The 17837-nt window shown below is 47.4% G+C and overlaps 3 protein-coding genes across 9 annotated transcripts in view; 1 reads left to right on the plus strand and 2 right to left on the minus strand.

Moving 5' to 3' along the window:
- ARAP3 (ArfGAP with RhoGAP domain, ankyrin repeat and PH domain 3) overlaps nucleotides 1-4134 on the minus strand; it is a 46379-nt gene extending 42245 nt beyond the window's left edge. Inside the window, exon 1 of one of the 2 annotated variants that reach the window (XM_079983454.1) lies at nucleotides 3882-4134. The gene's annotated coding sequence lies outside the window, so the exon portion shown is untranslated. Of the gene's footprint in view, nucleotides 1-1590; nucleotides 1742-3881 lie in introns of those variants that run through there. The other variant, XM_079983453.1, reaches the window with a different exon arrangement.
- Nucleotides 1-17837, plus strand: part of LOC307220043 (protein diaphanous homolog 1-like) — a 509109-nt gene that overhangs the window by 63039 nt on the left and 428233 nt on the right. The window lies entirely within an intron of this gene.
- Nucleotides 9799-17837, minus strand: part of LOC307220009 (START domain-containing protein 10-like) — a 310423-nt gene continuing 302384 nt past the window's right edge. For all 6 annotated transcript variants that reach the window (XM_079983652.1, XM_079983649.1, XM_079983648.1 and 3 more), the window contains 5 exons: nucleotides 14179-14326; nucleotides 13266-13369; nucleotides 12356-12473; nucleotides 11679-11731; nucleotides 9799-10236 (listed from right to left, as the gene is read on the minus strand). In XM_079983652.1, the coding sequence (XP_079839778.1) occupies nucleotides 10024-10236; nucleotides 11679-11731; nucleotides 12356-12473; nucleotides 13266-13369; nucleotides 14179-14326 (636 nt within the window). In that variant the 3' untranslated portion in view covers nucleotides 9799-10023. The remainder of the gene's footprint in view (nucleotides 10237-11678; nucleotides 11732-12355; nucleotides 12474-13265; nucleotides 13370-14178; nucleotides 14327-17837) is intronic.

Raw genomic sequence — 17837 nt, forward strand, 5'->3', positions numbered from 1 at the left:
ATATTCATTTCTAAAATGTTATATGCTGCTATTATACCAGGTTTTTCATCCCCACCTTCATCCCAAACCTTTGAGACAGCATCTCCAAACATGTTTCAAACACTGCAAAAGGCAAAGTGGCTTGTGGTGTGCGCTCTCTCTCTCTGTGTTATATTGCTGTCAGGACTGGAGGTGGTAAACCTCTGAAAACCTGTTGCAGGACACCATGAGCAGGAGAGTTTTGTTGTACGTACTTCCTGCATGTGGGCCTTCCCATAGGCACCAGGACATTGTGAGAACAGAATCCTGGACTAGATAGGCCTTTAGTTTGATCTAGGACTCTTCTTATGAAAGAGAGAAAGAGATGCGGAGCAGAGATATGGTGGGTAGAAAAGAGTTAAATGCCATCTCCCTCCCACCCTTGGCTTCTCAAATCCAAATCCCACTCGAAAACCTGCATTTCTTTCAGAAAAGCCACCATCAGACATTTGTGCAGATGCATGCAGCTGTATGTAGTTCTACCCTAATTTAGAAACTTTTTAAAAAGTTTGGGCCAATTCATGGAGTGTAGGTCTGTCAACTGTGATTAGCTATGATGTCTAAATGGAACTTATAAGTTCGGAAACAGTGTACCCCTGAATACCACGTTACTGGGGGGGGGGGCGGCAGTGGCGGGGGGGGGGGGGGACAGAGTCTATGTCACCTTCATGCCTTGTTTGTGAGCTTCCTGGAGGATTCTCACAGCCCACTGTTGGAAACAGAAAGCTGGATTATTTGGATCTTGATCTAATCAGGCAAAAGAATCCCTATGTTCTAAAAACAGGGATGGTCTTTTTTCAGCATTAAAAAAAACACAACATACTGAATTTACTCATGTATTCTCATTCCTAAATTAGGTGCCCAATAGCAAATGCTTTCTGGGCACTGTACAAAAGTCTTGGAATAGGAAAGATTCCCAACAGTCCATCAACACGTTCTTAATTTTCAAAGAAAGGATGCATACTTGTGATCTGTATCTAATCTGCATTAAATGCTTAAGAAACACAAATGTCTTACTGAACGAGACCACATTCTACTTTGTAAGAACGGCAGCAGCTGCTGGAGGGACCACAGTCTGTCTCCTGCTCACAGCCATTTTCAGGGTTGTGGCCATATCACTTGGTTGGGTGCAAATCACTTCGTGTTCAAGAAATAAATAAAAGGATTATGAAATAAATGAAATGATTTAAAAGAATTAATCAGAACTTGTATTTCTCCCCAACATTATGTATATATGAAAAATACTTGGCCTGTACACCTGGCACTTCCCTTTCAAGGAGCTTCTTTTCCATTACGCTTCTGTCAAATGTCTCGTGCCTCTGGGAGGCTGCGGGTGATGGGGGCTGAGGCAGAGCTGCTAGCTTAGAGCTACCCAGCACATTCATGGTACGTGCAAGATCTGAACCTGGGAGCTTCTGGTGGTCTCTTAGCCATGGCTACGTATCGGCTCCACAATGTGCTTTTGGCAGCTCTCCTGACTCACTCCCATCCCCAGTTAGGAAAGTTTTCGCCCATGCAACTGCTACCGAAACTACTCTGGATTAAACTACTGTAATTCTGGCAATGGCTTACCTGTTCTCACCCCCCTCTTCACTCATCGTGGGTGCAGCGGTTGGTGCCACAGGAGGGCTATAAGGTATCCTTAGGAGTCTTGCTTGTAAAACATCCCAGGCTGAATGTTTTTTCCGTGAATCTAGCTGCTGCACATTACACCACTTTGCGCTCGCTGAGCCTCCCCCCCCCCAGTTGTCCCATTTCCTCCCATTGTTCAGTGCAGGCTTCCTTCCTGTTGCTCTCTCCAACCCGCCCCCAAACAGGAATTACTTCAGCCACGCACTAGGAGTGCATATTTGTGCATAGACCAATGGCACTGTGCATGCAGGTAGCTTGTTCATTCTACTTGGCATGAAATGTGTGCATATACTTCTCCAGATGTCAAAGTCCTGAGGTGGCAAACCTGTGTCTGAGCTGCACTGCTTCGTATTGTGTGAGTGCATGCGCATGTGGGTGAGGTGGGGTCTCAACTGATCAAATGTTTCTTTTTGTATATATTTAATTCCCTGCACATAGAAAACTGGATGTCAGAGAGGAGGATATTAGCCACTGACAGGCTAATTTTCGATGCGGAGAGATTTTTGTTGTTGTCAGCATCCATCTGCCTTGATGAGACAGTGGAGTGTGCCTTCAGAGGAGAAGTCAAACCACTGCATTAGCAGCAGTGAAGTGGGCTGCCCAGATGACAAGACCACACTTTTGGCCTTGCTGATGTGGTCCAAAGGAAAGCAGAGCAAGACATTTGGTACCAGCTTGGCTGTAGGAGTTGCCGGATGGAGGCATCCAAGATGCCATCCAGCTGTCTTAGGGACCCCACTCCAGATTTGTGTATGGTTTAACCTTTTCTTCTCCCAAATATGTCCTGCCAGGCAGCTGAGGTTTGGGATCAGGGGTTTCCCTCTCCTAGATGGGCTACCCTGATGGGCTCCATCTGCCCTTCACTTCCCTCTATGGCAGGCATGTCCAAAGTCTGTTTCGGGGGCCTAATCCGGCCTGCTGGTTGATTTAATTTGGCCCCTATGGCAGTTTATTTCCTGGGGTAAAATCCCAAAAAACCCTCAACAACTTCAATTGTGGTTGGCTCTTTGGTCGGCCCTCACAGCCCTTCACTTCATCAAATCTGGCCCTCTTTGAAAAAAAGTTTGGACATCACTGCCTACAGAAAATGCAGAAACCACCTTCTGGACCATTGGACTCATTATTGGTCCCACCCACTCAATCCGCTGGAGCCTCTCTTCGCATGCAGGAGAAGTCCTTCACTTACTGAGAGTTTGAGTTTTCGGCTACCCACACCTGGGTGGTTTAACCACCCAGCATATACAGTGGTACCTCGGGTTACATACGCTTCAGGTTACAGACTCCGCTAACCCAGAAATAGTACCTTGGGTTAAGAACTTTGCTTCAGGATGAGAACAGAAATCATGTGGCGGCGGCGTGGCGGCAGCAGGAGGCCCCATTAGCTAAAGTGGTACCTCAGGTTAAGAATAGTTTCAGGTTAAGAACGGACCTCCAGAACGAATTAAGTTCTCAACCCAAGGTACCACTGTAGCACAAAAAACCATCAATAAAAAGTACAAAAAGCATTGACTTAAAAAGTACATGCTCTGTATGGAGAAAGCATTTGATCATGTAAGTCCACCTGCAATTTGCTGCAGCGGAGCTAAGACACAGTTTACGACCTTAGTAAGAACTGTGCCTGATTCTTCACACCAGGTATTATACAGGTGTACTGTCATGTGAGTCAGCACACACCATTGCGTGCAAGTCTGTATATAAGGAAACGAGAGGAAGCAGGGTTTGCCGCAGTCAAACGGCAACAGGTTTGAGTCCTCTCAAACATAACTAAGTCTAAACAAAGATGACAGGAAAAGCTGAGTGCCCAGTTGTTCCAAGGAGTCAGGAGGAGGAGGCAACATGGTGTACTTCACTCCACCCAAGTGAGGGGGTTGGGGAATCCAGGGAGCAGCAGGGTCTCAACTCATCACAATCCGCACTGTATTCATTCCGCACTTAACTTAAATCAAAACTTTGCAGCCAGTATATATCCTCTTCTATTAACAAAAAGGTTTTTAATCAGCCAGCTGATTTACAACTAAGCTGGTGAATGTGTACACACACTGCTGCATACGGGTTCACTGCTAACAGTGCCATCGATGTTGGCTTCCTTGGAAATAGCTCTGAGGGCTCGCTCCCTGGAAACTGCCTTTAGCGGCCACAGGTAATCTAAGCCCAGCAGTCAGCCAGAAAGAACGTGTGAAGTAGTAATTGAAATGACATTGGTCCCTGTCGTCCCCCCCCCCCCCGCTTACCTCTTTGGCTAAAAGAAAAGTTAGCGTCTCGCTGTGGGGCGGGGAGAGACTGTGCCGGAAACCCTGCAGAGCCGCTGCCAGCCAGTGTGGGCAGCGCTGGGCGAGATGGGCCAATGGCGCAGCGCCGCTTCGGAAGACCCCGTGTCCGCACCAGAAGTTGAACCTCGAGCCCCGGGCCGGGTCAGGACTGGCCGGGGGCCAAGGCTCCCTCCCTCGGTGGCGCCCGCCTGCTTTGAGCCGCGTCTCCCCTGCCCCTGCTGGCCCGCCGCCGGCAGGATCGCCCTCTCCGCGCAGCGCAGCGGCGGCGCCTCCGCCTGCCTCCTCCGGGCTGCGCAGCTCGCGGGCCGGACGCAACCCTCCCCGGCCCTGCTCTGGCCCCGCGCTCGGCCCGCGAACCTCCGCCTCCGCTGCCCTGGTGGCCGGAGCGGCGGCGGGAGAAGCCGGCATTCTTTTTTAAAAAAGATATTTATTAAATTTTTAACAAGAAAAGAGTTACAAAACAATAAACAGAGAACACAAGAAAAATACAAAAACCAGAATTTAACATAAAAAGAAAAAAAGAGAGAAAAAATAAAAATCCCTCTTTCTAATATCTTACCGCTCAATTACTTATTTTCCTGACTTCCTCACACCTCCCTTTTTTGTATTCCATTTAAAAATTTGTTCAGCAAATTCATACCCTCTTAATTTACCCTTAGTTATTTATCCTCACATATTATAACTTCAAATTTTCATCTAATATCAATCCATTCTTGCATATTCTTATTTTACTAGAACCATTTCATTTCAACGTCATTAACATTCAATAATTTTGGAAGAAGCCGGCATTCGTGGCTGGGATTGGGGCGAACCAGGGGCAGCTCTGCCGGCAGCGACGGAAGAAAGGGGTCGTGCGCGGGTGGGCAGGGCGCCGCTCGCCCTGCTCAGGGATCCCCGGCCCTTGGAGCCCGGCAGTCTAGGAAGGAATTGGGCCGAAGAAGAAAAAATGCCTTTAAAAATAATAATAAAGTAGTGAGTTACGTTTAATGATGATAAAAACAAAGGCTGACAATTCAGGGCACGGGCTTGAATTCTGCCGGAGGGGTCACTCTCAGGCATGCCCCCCAAGTAGCCATAGCTGCCCCGTACGGACTGGATAGGAGGAGTAACCTGCAAATCAGCCCATTCATATGTAGAGTTAGCACACCAGTGATAAGTGTGCATGCAGTATTGGCATAGTCATCCAGCCTGCAAATGGATCCACTCACATGGTGCTGTGCCATCTATCTGCACCGGAGGCTTACATACGGACAAGCCCAAGGCTGCCCTCCGCCCACTTTCAGCCCACGATTCCTTTCTGGAGTGCTTGGCGTATATACAGGAAAATTGACTACTCGGAGAGACAATGCCCCTGTGACTCGGGACAAATAGAAACGGCAGAGTATGTCCTTCTCCACTGACCCTATCACAGAGGCATTCGTCTTATCTTGATTTCCCCACTACTTCATAAGTACCCAGGGCGCACAGGGCAATTCTATACCCGCCCCCTGCTGCTCTCAGATACCAGTCCTTGCAACAACATACAATGCTGCTAGATTCTGCACTGCAGTGCTCAAAATTTGTCGGAGGATGACCTGCGCCAAAACCCAGATTTAATGAACATATGAGTGCTCTGTAAATTGATAGTTAAAGTCTTTTATATATCAACCGTATTCTTTTAGCTTCTTTTAAATTCTTATAGACTTTCACATTCACCTTCTGTTTTAGTACCTTTTAGCTTTCCAAAACGCTTTTCAGATTTTAAATGACTGTATCCCACCCTTTTATGCTGGTCTAAGACCGTAATAAAGATTTGTATTGTACTGGAGTGCTCAGATCCTCTCAGAATCACGGAGATGTTCTCAGAAGCATCACCTGGTCATATCTCTAGACCAGGGGTCAGCAAACTTTTCCAGCAGGGGGCCGGTCCACTGTCCCTTGGACTCTATTTTTTTTTGGGGGGGGGGGAATGAACGAATTCCTATGCCCCACAAATAACCCAGAGATGCATTTTAAATAAAAGTACGCATTCTCCTCATGTAAAAACACCAGGCAGGCCCCACAAATAACCCAGAGATGCATTTGAAATACAGTGGTACCTCGGGTTGCATACGCTTCAGGTTACATACGCTTCAGGTTACAGACTCCGCTAACCCAGAAATAGTGCTTCAGGTTAAGAACAGTTTCAGGTTAAGTACGGACCTCTGGAATGAATTAAGTACTTAACCAGAGGTACCACTGTAAAAGGACACATTCTATTCATGTAAAAACACGCTGATTCCTGGACTGTCCGCGGGCTGGATTTAGAAGGCGATTCGGGCCGGATCCAGCCCCCGGGCCTTAGTTTGCCTACCCATGCTTTAGACCAAGCTCCAGCTGTGAAGTAGAAATATTGTATTCTAAGGGCTGCAAGGCCACTACCTTGTTGTGCAGAAGTTACATCTGGCCCCGATTTACCTAATCCTTACGGTGAAATTGATTATGGTCCTTACGGTTTTAAATTTATGCAGGTTTATTGAGGCTGAGATAGGATAGCCCTAGCAATGCAGTCTGCTCTGTACTGTTAGGATTGCCGGGGATTAGTAAGCAACAACCCTGCAATGAGTCAAGTGTTAACATTGCAGGTCAGAGGTGGGGCTGAGGCTGGTTTGGATTCCCCAAACAAAACATCCTGTGGGTTGCAGCAAAGGCTAATCTACATAATTTGCCCCCTCAGCCACCACCCAGATCAAATGCAGTGCTAAATTGCACACAAAAGCCTTCCACGCAGCTGCACTTTAAAGTATTTTAAAACTCAGAAAAATTATTATTTTTGGAATGAAATTGAATGCGAGTTGGGGAAGAGTAGGAACTCATCTCTTTGCTGGTATGATGTCTATCAGTGGGATCTGGATCTGAACGAATGGTAGATGGGTTTAGCTAATCTCAGGCCTAGCAGCAACTTCCTATTTCCTTTCCAACCAATCTCAGGACACTGGGAGGCTCCCTGAGTCACAGGCCAAACAGGAAAGCTCCCCAGCTGTATTTAGTGGGACCCCTCCTCCAATCATGAGCCACCTCATTTCCTGGATGTCTTTGCTGGTTCTCTGAAAAAGGATGGTCTTGCCTTCCCTACTCCTACTGGAAGAGTGCTGTTGTTAACCACCAACTAAACTGAACTCTGTTCTGGGCCAAAATCCTAAATCAAGAAGTTGTCTCAAAATCTGTGCTGCTGTAGTATTCTGCATATCAGCGAGTTGGGGGGTTGGTTTCGCTTCCTTAGCTTTCTATATACATCAGCTTTCTATATACAGTGAGATTTTTTTCCTAGCAGATAATGAATGTTGGACTCTGATAGGAAAGAGATGTTCCTATTCCCCTCACCCTCATACAGAAGCTGTGCCTTTAAAGAATAACTTGAAACTGATTCACACTGAATGAATACTAATTCTTCATACTAACATAATTTGCTGTCTGCATCTGATCTGGGAAGGTCCCTTAAATGGGGAAGCACAGATAATTCCTTGTTTCTGAGTCTAGAAATCCAGTTCTGATTTGCTACTTATGAGACTGGTGAGTCATGACTGATTCTGAGCCAGTTCGGGAGGAGATTGCATGAAAGCCTTCTTCACCACCACTGTTCGTGGCCCTGGTGGTGAATTTCTTCTCCAATGCTGTTCAGTCAGCAGTGCTACCTCTCTGATCTCTTTCCCCCTTCTCTCTCTCTCACCCCCCTGAGGAAAGTGGTAGATCATCCACCTTGCAAGCAGAAAGTCTCTGTTTCAATTCCCAATGGCACCTGAGCGGGTCATGGCATCATGGAGCGGGTGGCGCTGTGGTCTAAATGAGAGCCAGTGTGGTGCAGTGGCTAAGAGCGATAGACTCGTAATCTGGGGAACCGGGTTTGCGTCCCCGCTCCTCCACGTGCAGCTGCTGGGTGACCTTGGGCCAGTCACACTTCTTTGAAGTCTCTCAGCCCCACTCACCTCACAGAGTGTTTGTTGTGGGGGAGGAAGGGAAAGGAGAATGTTAGCCGCTTTGAGACTCCTTCGGGTAGTGATAAAGTGGGATATCAAATCCAAACTCTTCTTCTTCATCTTCAGGTAGGGCTGGGAGAAGCTCATGCCTGAAACCCTGGAAAGCGGCTTCCAGTCAGTGCAGACAATCCTGAGCAAGATGGATCCATGGTCTGACTCACTACAAAGCAGCTCCCTACGTTCCTATGTTGTTCATGTGACACATTCCATCTTATAGCACTTTGCAGATGCAGCAAGTTAAAATTCCTACCTTTAACACAAGCTTTGCTTATGAAGGTTGACAAAAGGTTGCCTTGTGCATGTTTTGCTGAGAGCTGTTAAACTGCACATGCTGAGAGTGTTGCTTCTTGCTGTTGTATGTTTGTATCATGGAGTGCATGGTGCTGTAGTCTAAACCACCGAGCCTGTTGGGCTTGCAGAGTGGTGCTCTGCCTCAGATTCTGCCAGCCTAGCAGTTTGAAAGCACACCAGTGCAAGTAGATAAATACGTACCAGTGCAGCGGGAAGGTAAAAGGCATTTCCATGCACTCTGGCTTCCATCATGGTGTCCCATTGCACCAGAAGCGGTTTAGTCATGCTGGCCACATGACCCGGAAAAGCTGTCTATGGACAAATGCTGGCTCCCTTGGCCTGAAAAGTGAGATGAGCACCACACCCCATACAGTGGTACCACGGGTTACAAACGCTTCAGGTTACAGACTCCACTAACCCAGAAATAGTACCTCAGGTTAAGAACTTTGCTTCAGGATGAGAACAGAAATCGCATGACGGCAGCAGGAGGCCCCATTAGCTAAAGTGGTGCTTCAGGTTAAGAACAGTTTCAGGTTAAGAACAGACCTCCACAACGAATTAAGTTCTTAACCCGAGGTACCACTGTAGTCGCCTTTGACTGGACTTAACAGTCCAGGGGTCCTTTACCTTTACCTTTTTATCTTTTGTTTGTATTATGCTTTAACTGCTGGGATCTCAAGGAGTATAATTGTCTTCCTTTCCCCATTTTTAATCTTTACAAGCTTAAAAGGTAAGGTAAGGTAAGCTGAGAGTTCGTAGTTCAGATAGCAAAGTTTGAAACTGCACATATTTGCAATATTTTTTCCTTGTTGCTGTTTATCGATTTGTCAGGGTTGGCCAACTTTTTTTTATTATTATTGTTTTGGTATCTTGCAGTAGGTAACAGAATTATAAAATGTTGCATTTAAAACAAGGGGGGCTGCTTTTCTGGGATTGTACAGGTTTGTTTTTCTTTACACAATCTGTGAATGGCATTCTGTATTTGTATGTGACTTTTCCTTCCAAGAGCTCAAGGTCACGTACAAGTATCCCGCCCTTCCCATTTGCAACAGCCCTGTGAGGTAGGCCAGGCTAAATTAATATATGTGCATAACTAGCAGTTCTTGCTAATAGATTACAGAGGGAGAAATGCAGGGGCCCCAATCCGCATACAGTGTACCAGGCCCAAGTAATCCCATTGACATCTGTGGCTTAGCATTATGTATGAATGTGAAGGCCACCTCCCAGCCATCCTGTGCCGTCTGAGGGTGCCACATTCCACACTTACAATACGTAATGTCAACTTTCGGTGAATATTCCAGGACACTGCTAGTGGGATTGTCCCCCCGAGTGCCACCAAATGGCTCTAAAAGGCCAGAATGCAAAGCAGCAAGTGTGAGAATCCCTCTACCCCACCCCCACCGAGCTCTTGGCAGATGCACACTGATACTTCAGTCTGCGCAGAAAGGATACCTCAGGTCATTGGTCCTGTGGTGTCCATTCCTACGCACTGAGATTCTGCGGACCTGTCATGGCCACCTGAAAACCATCATCCCATGCACAATTGTGGTGCTTCCCAACAAGATTCACAAACAGGGAAGGAGACAAGAGCAAACTGTGGCAACTGGTCATATATGCGCTTTTTGAAAAGTAGTGCTGAACGGCCCCCCTGGTGTGTCTGTGTCTCTTGGAAAGTGGGGAGTTGGAGGCCAGGGAGCTTTGTCTTCTGTTGGGTGGGCGGGCATGGGGCAGCTCTGTGGGAGCTGCTGTGTTCTGGATGGTGGAAGGCCTCATCCAGCTCACAGGACGGCGATGAGCTGTGCATCCAGATCCTGGCCTCAGGCCTCGTCGTCACTGAGGCTCATCTTGGCTTCAGACAGACCGCTCTCGTCGATGTTCTCCAAGGAGTCAGAATGCTGCAGGGAGAGCTCAGCTAGGCTAATGCTGGGCAGTGTGTTCTGTTCTGGGTACAACCAAGGCTTAAAGCCAGGGTCATGCTTCCGTTTCCACTCTGGGTACTTCAGCCCTGCCTTATAGATCGTCTTCATAGCCTGTAAAAGGAGGGTAAGTTGGTAGTAGCCAAAAATCTGGTTGCTGACGTGTATTGTGTTTCTGAACTGAAAGCAAAGACCAACTTTTACATGAGCAGACAGAGGCAGCAGGCTCAGGGCTGAGACAGAGATACAGTAGATGACCTCTGTGAGCATCAGGTCTCTTTGGTTCATATAGTAGTAGTAGTAGTAATAATAATAATAATAATAATAATAATAATAATAATTTATATACTGCCCTATGCCAGGAGGTCTCAGGGTGGTTCACATAAAAAGATCACAGTATATAAAATAGAATTCAGTCATGGCAGACTTTCCTGCCCTCAGAGGAGGCTGATTGATAGGAAGGGCATGGAGATGTCTTCTAAGAGCTGCCAGTTATTTAATTCCCTTATTGGGGCACACTAGCAGTTCTTTTGAGTCTCCCTAATGTCCCAGAGCACACACTGCCTCTGCCTCTTCTGTGGGCATGATGCGGCCATGGGCTCCGCCACACTTGCACCGCGATGGGAGTGGCAGTGGGGGGTGCCTGCAGAGGAGGAGGTGGTGATGGGCCTATGGCAATGGCAGGGAGTGCCCATGGTGTGTGTGTGGGGGGGGGTTTGCCTTAAGTGGCAAAACATCCTGGGCCACCCTTGTTTGGGAGCAGCTGGCCTAAAAACTGAAGAGCACAGCTCTTCCATATTCTAGCTGCGCAGAGCTACACTTTTTGACAGTGTTGTGGGATGTGAAACACTAGAGCAGTCAAGTACAACATTCCTAGAGTGAACATGTTTACACATGGGGAGGAATGTTTGTCCAGCCAGCAGGTAAACTTCCTGTTTCCTTCTGGGCTGAGATAGACTTCCTCTGCATGTGACTAGAGGTGGGCGTGGCCTCACCTGTGCAGGTAACGACAAAAGCACAGGGCAGGGCAGCCATCTCTCTCTCTTTTTGACTACATGCATCGAAGAAGCAACATCTACTTAGCCAAAGATGCTCCCTTGGCTTCCAGCCAAGAGAGGACAAAAGGACTATCTTCTTATGAGATAGTTTCCAGGTGTATGTTACTTTTCTAAGATAAGTCTGCCTTCTGGGATCCGATTGTGAACAGAATGTGAGTAAACTCTTTTTATGCTTTTATAGAAGATTGTCTTGTGTCTTATCTTTTATGAGGGAATAAGGGGAAAATACCAGAACAGTTATTATAGAGGCTTTAGCGAGCCTGAGCAAACGCATCCGCTGAGTTTAAAAGGGGAATGTTTCTCTGCTAAATAGTGAACTTGTTAACACAAGTTGGAAAGGCTATTATCAGACAATATATCCTCTCCTGCATCCCTGAACATTCCCACAACTGTGCCAATATGGACAGTTATTCCCTGCCCCCTACCAAGCCTGCTTAGCAACTTGCTTCAGTCATCGCCATCCTGCCACATGGATGTGCCCACACAACTCCAACTTACCTTTGGTGCCACGTACTGAGACGCTTTATTCACCACCCACTTTGGTAATGAACCTAAAAGCAAACCAGATCCACTCGTTACCAAAAGCTGTTGCACACAAGTATCTCTGCCATGATAACTGCTGTATTTTCCCACCATTCCTACACAGAGAAGAGCCCAGTCTATTGTGCCCCATGGGACAGGTGCGTCACCCATCGCTGTGGGTCCTTTGGTTATCCTTTGCTATCCTGCAAGGCTCCTCTCCCCAAAGCACACCCACCAGCCCCACACCTGAGATATGGTGCAAGTAGAGATGTGGCTGAATTGGCTGCACAATCAAGTTCAACTGATGGTGGCGAGTTCAGTAATGCAGGATCGGCTGAGTGAGCAGGTCCTCCATGTGGAATCCCCGCAGAGAGCAGGATTAAAGCCCCCCTTCTGCACACTGCCTCCCTGCCAGGCACTCGGGAAACATGGTGCCAAGGGCTTCGACTCATGAGTGATGTCATAACAACCTCAGATGATTGCAATCTGGCCTGCTCTGCCAAAAAATGGTTCCTACCTGTCCCTTAGGAAATCTCCCCTTTATTTATCACCCTGAACCCTCAACACTGACTTGGGCACTGCCTGGAACAATTTCCCCCCCTCTCTCAGGCTTTGTCTTTTCGCAGCCACAACCTGGGCGTAAAGATGCTTACCTCGAGGGTCTACTTGGGTGAGGTAGTAAAGAATGCAGCCACTCTTGTCCGTTGCCTTGATCAAGTAGCCCGTCTGCAGGGATACGGCCCTCACGCAGTCCTTTCGGGGTGGGTACTTCTGCAGAGAGACCCCACAGTTTAAGGCTTGGTTCATACATGCAGTCACCGACATGAGTGCCCGCTTGAAGAGGAACTCATGAAGGCACTGAATCACACAATAAGCCCTTTGTGGAAACAGATGCATATGCACTAAGGGCCCTCAGATGTAGGAGCAGGGCCCATGGAGGGAGCGAAGGAGGGAAAGGAAGAAACTGGTGGAGAGCCAAACTGAGAAGCAGCAGCAGCAACCCCACTGAAGAGGCTGCCAGTTCCCCACAGTGGCCAACTCAGGAAGAGGTGAGTGAGATATTCTTGCTGCATAGCAGATAGAAATGATTCCCTTGACTTGGTGTAAGGCCATGGCTCAGTGCTAGAACACATGCTTTGTATTCAGGAGGCCCCAGGTTCAACCTCCAGTTAGCTCTGGAAGACTCTGTCTCTGAAACCCCATAGAGCTGCTGCCAGCAACTCAGCCAGATAGAGCTGTAGAAGGCAACTTCCTAGCTTCCTTTGAGTAAAGGCGTGCTTTTAATGGGCTTAAAGGATTACAAATGAGGCAAGGGGGTTGAGAAACTGGCATGGCTGAGAGAAGGGGGTTGAGGGAGAAGGAATTCTGTGTCTCTGCATGAGCAAAGGAAGAGAAGAGATGGGGTGGGGGGAAACCCCTTGCTCTATACCCCTTCCTCTTCCTTGCCAGCAGGGTACCAAGCCAGGGATGACGCCCATCCCTGCTTCCCATTCTGAACTGCAAGGCAGGACTGCAAGCACCACCCAAGGATCAGCTGCGAGGAGCTGAGAGCATGTGGCTCACCGGATGTTTGACGCTGTAGTTGATGATCATGTAGTCGTGGCCAAGGGGCAGCCAGGAGCGCAAGGTAACAAAGTCCCTATTCTTCAGAGGACTTGGGCACCTCCCTGCAAGAGAAAAAACACGGTTAGCAAGAACATACTGAAATTAAAAACCCCAGGAGGAAATAATGCCTCACTAGAGTCGTTGCCTAGAGAACATGGTTCACCCCTGTTCTGTTCTGGGGACATAACACCGGCCTACAGAGATGTGTTTTGAATAGCGCTATATAAATACCAAGCATTAATGAAGCAGCACCAGTGTGTGTACCTGGATCTACCTGTCCTTGCTAAATGTTTTCCTGACTTGAGCAGCAAAGTGTTCCCTGCTAGTTCTACCTCAGCCATTCCTTCCCCAATGCCCATTCAGAACCCCACATTAAAAGAAAAAGGAATGCCATGTTTGCATTCCATGTTTCGGGCAGACATTAGTTGAGCAAATATTCATTTTATTTAATGTGCATGGCAGAATGTAGAATGTGGCATTCTGCTCAGAAAGCCATTCAGCTGGAAGAGACCTCAGGAAATCCACTGTTACAGCCCCCCTGATAGGTGGTCATCCAGCTACAGCTTAAAATCCTTGCTGAGTTTTTTGTTTTCTTTTGGGGGATGCAAGAAGCTCAGGACTAAGGGTTTCAGTGCAGGCCTACCCATGGCTACTCAGAAAGAAGTCCTGAATTACTCTCAGGTAAGTGGGTCTAGGATTGCAGCGGAGTAATCCAGTGGCATTCTCAAGATACACCAGCCCCAAGCCCAGCAGCCCCTCTGGGCTCAGATGGGGACGTAGCTTAGAGGCACAAGAAGTGCTCTCTTCTAGGAAGCCACATAATCTGCCAGGGGTTCCATGCCCGTCAAGTGCAAGAAGCAAGGTTGCTCACAGGAGTAATATCCAACATCCGCGTTGACAGTCAGGCGCCCAATGTCATGGGTCTCAATCATGTTGGAGTCCCACTTCCTGCGGTAACTGCTGTCATGTAGAACATCATAGAGAGTCTCTGGAGGCACATCACGGCAGACAATGCGCATCTGTGTGGCAAGGAATTTGTGTGATCATGCACTGAAAAACTGGTAGCAAGCACAGCAGCGGTGTCATCAGACTCTGAGGCAAAACATTTTACCAAGGGGTGGGGCAAAGGCTGAGCAAGTGAAAGGGAAATTGTACTAAAACAAGCTAAACTTCACATCCCCTGCTTTTTTCCAGGCCTGGTCTGCACTTTAAAGCTCCTTTATTTGCTCCAGATTTTTCCTCACAAAAACTTGCTCTTTAAAGCTCTATCAGAGCCAACCACTAAAAACCTGAATGGATGCTTGTCCTGACTGGCTATTAAGGAGCCAGAGCAGTAGCAACAAACAAAAGAAACACGTATGGATGGAGCTTTTAAGCACAGATCTGTTCCTGGAAAGAATGGGGCAAAAAGTGAGTGTCACTGAGCCTTCCTTTTACTTTACACATTAATTTTCTGCATACAGGGAGTTGAGCGTTACCTAAGCTTCAGTCTGAGCTGGTACAATCCAGCAAGAGCTGCATGACGTGGCTTTTCAGATTCCATCACTTTGTTAATAGTCAGATCTTCTGTAATCAGACGCCTTAACCCAAAACAAGGTCAGGTGCACTTAGACCAAGCTTTTCTCTTCAGTTGGCTTAGCTCAAACAATCCATCACAAGCAAATGTGTGGAGCAGCAGTCCATTTGGAACAGAAGCAGATAACTTGGGGAGAGGTCAATTATGTGCCAGGAAAACCTGGATTCTGAAACTTTAAAGATTATGCAAAATCAATAAAATGGCAGCTATGTGTATATTTTGTGTGATTTGTTAATATAAGTGGAATTCGTTTACCGTATTTTTCACTCTATAGGACACACCTGACCATAACACGCACCTAGTTTTAAAGGGGGAGGACAAGAAAAAAGAATTCTCTCCCTCTCTGCGCAGCAGAGATTTCTCCTCCCGCTTTGCTGAAGGGGCGCTGCGCAGAGAGGGAAAGCTGTGCAGCGCCTGTCCAGCAAAGCAAAGCCAGGAGAGCAAGAGGGATTGGTGCGCACCGACCCCTCTCGCTCTCCAGGCTTCAGCGAAAGCAACACGAAGCCTCCGGAGGCTTTGGGCGGCTATTCCTGAAGCCAGGAGAGTCTTGCTCTTCTGGCTTCAGTGGAAGCATCGCAAAGCCATGGAGCCTGCATTTGCTCTATAAGATGCACACACATTTCCCCTTAATTTTTGGAGGGGAAAAGGTGCGTCTTATAGAGCGATAATATCGAAAAATACGGTATTTTGTTTAGCATCTGCTGGTGTTGAACATATAACCTCTCACAATCCCAAAGGTTTTACTCTCAGTTGTGAGGTGCAATGCAATAGCCCCTGCGTCCGACGTCTTTGCTTCCTGCAATTATATACCACCTTCCCCATTAGGAACCCGAGGTGGTTTACCAGTTTAAAACACTAAAACAAATGAACAGTATAAACTGTAGAGCCACATAGTCCTCTCAGGTTGTTTGGTGGCGGTGCAAGTGTCCTGGCCTGGGACTCCCTGGCTTTCTTAAGGTCTTTCTTGCATGACGCAGCTCTGAGCTTCTGGTTCCCAATGAGACGGAGAATCCCAAAGGATGCTCCAGGAGAGAGGCAGCTGGCCTGAGAGGGAATTCCTCAGCTGCTCCTTGAGGGTCTGCATCTTGAACACATCATCCAGGCATTGGAATTTGGGGGACATCCATCCCCTCTCTTCATCTCCACATGTTTAAATGTTGTCGTTCAAAGAAGCCCATCTATTCCTTCCACCAATCAGGGAGCTCAAAAAGGGGAAAATTTCCATAGTCAGCACACGACACCCTCGGGAAGTGACTGGGGGTTGGGGGCAACATCCTTAAGGAGGCCCACTCCTCTGCCACCCATTAATCCTGCAGGTAGAGAATAATGCTGAGATGCTTGGGAGTGTTCAAAGCATTTCATATACAGAGCAAGGACCCACAAAGGGTCAGCCCTCCTCAAAAGCAATTCAATTTCTGTTTCAATGAATAGGCCTTTGAATACAAGGTGACCATGACTGGATGATGGCACGGTGGTGAAACCCTGCAAAAAGGGAGTGAAAGAAGCATGGAAATACCAGATACTTGCCACTGAGCATTCAATTACATTAGTAAAGAAAAAGTGCTTTATATGCATTTTAACACTGTGACAACAGATGGTGCTGTGGAGTCTCGTCTTTCGCCATCATAATTTCCCTTTTTGAAGTTTACAGTGCGTTTTCCGGAAACACTTTTTTGATGTGTCTAGATCCACCCTGAGAAAACGATTCCAGATCTCATAAGTCTGCAGGTGGTTTCCACCCTGAACTAGAGACCGAGGACTACATTCTTAAAGAAACAGCAATTTGAATGTAACACCAGATGGCGCCAGAGAGCAGGAAATTTTAAAACATGATTTCCCATAGAGATTTCTTTTCTTTTGTTAAAACGATCTGATTTCTGACTTATTTATAGTGTTTACCCCCCTATGTTTAGATCCACCCCAGATTAGTGGTAACCAAAGTCATGACAACACCTGTCACTAAAGCTGTCTGTAGGATTAAGTGCCTCAGGCAGTTGGTACTTCATGGATCTATCTATCTGCATCTATCTCAGTTCAGTTCAATGAAAGCAATGGACTAAGATTAGCAAGATGGTATCTGCTGCTCATTATCCTGTTCTCATTTTTAATTAAATACTAGCCAGATGCCGAATGAAAAGAGCTATCCCTTTTTATACTGCATTTTCTCTTTTTTGTCCTTATTTTCATCTTGGTATTCATGTAGAGAAGAGCTCATATTATTCCACCGGCAATCCACGCACACACAGGGGGGTGGGCTGGGGGCTTTCACTGTTTGGAAAATAGACCTCCAGATGCCCAATCTCCCTTGTCTGAAGATTAAATGTCTCTACACAGGAATTCTTTAGTCCAGCAGAGGAATATTTCAGAAGCGTGGATACCATCTAGAAGGGCCTTCCACCAACCGTGGCTGGTTTGAGAGCTATGGCCATTCCTGGACATGGAGAGTTGGTGCCTGCCCACCCACACAGGGGGAAGCCTGGCCAGCTGACAGCACTGGGTGGGCCCGAAGCAGACGCCCCACGCAGGCGCCCCCAAGCGCAGCATGGCCTAGTGCTCCTCTCCATGAGTGCTGGTTCCTCCAATGCCAGAAGAAAAGCTCTGGGCCAGGCTGGGGGCACCTGCTTCATGCTCCCTCTAAAGTCTGCACATGGGGCCAGGGGCCCTCTGGAGCACACACATGCCACTGATAGGCTGGAATTTTGATGACCATGTTCAAATATATAAAAGGATGTCACACAGAGGAGGGAGAAAGGTTGTTTTCTGCTGCTCCAGAGAAGCGGACACGGAGCAATGGTTCCAAACTACAAGAAAGAAGATTCCACCTAAACATTAGGAAGAACTTCCTGACAGTAAGAGCTGTTTGACAGTGGAATTTGCTGCCAAGGAGTGTGGTGGAGTCTCCTTCTTTGGAGGTCTTTAAGCAGAGGCTTGACAACCATATGTCAGGAGTGCTC

Source organism: Podarcis cretensis (assembly GCF_951804945.1).
Source record: "Podarcis cretensis genome assembly, chromosome: 7".
In the NCBI taxonomy this organism is placed as follows: Eukaryota; Metazoa; Chordata; class Lepidosauria; order Squamata; family Lacertidae; genus Podarcis; species Podarcis cretensis.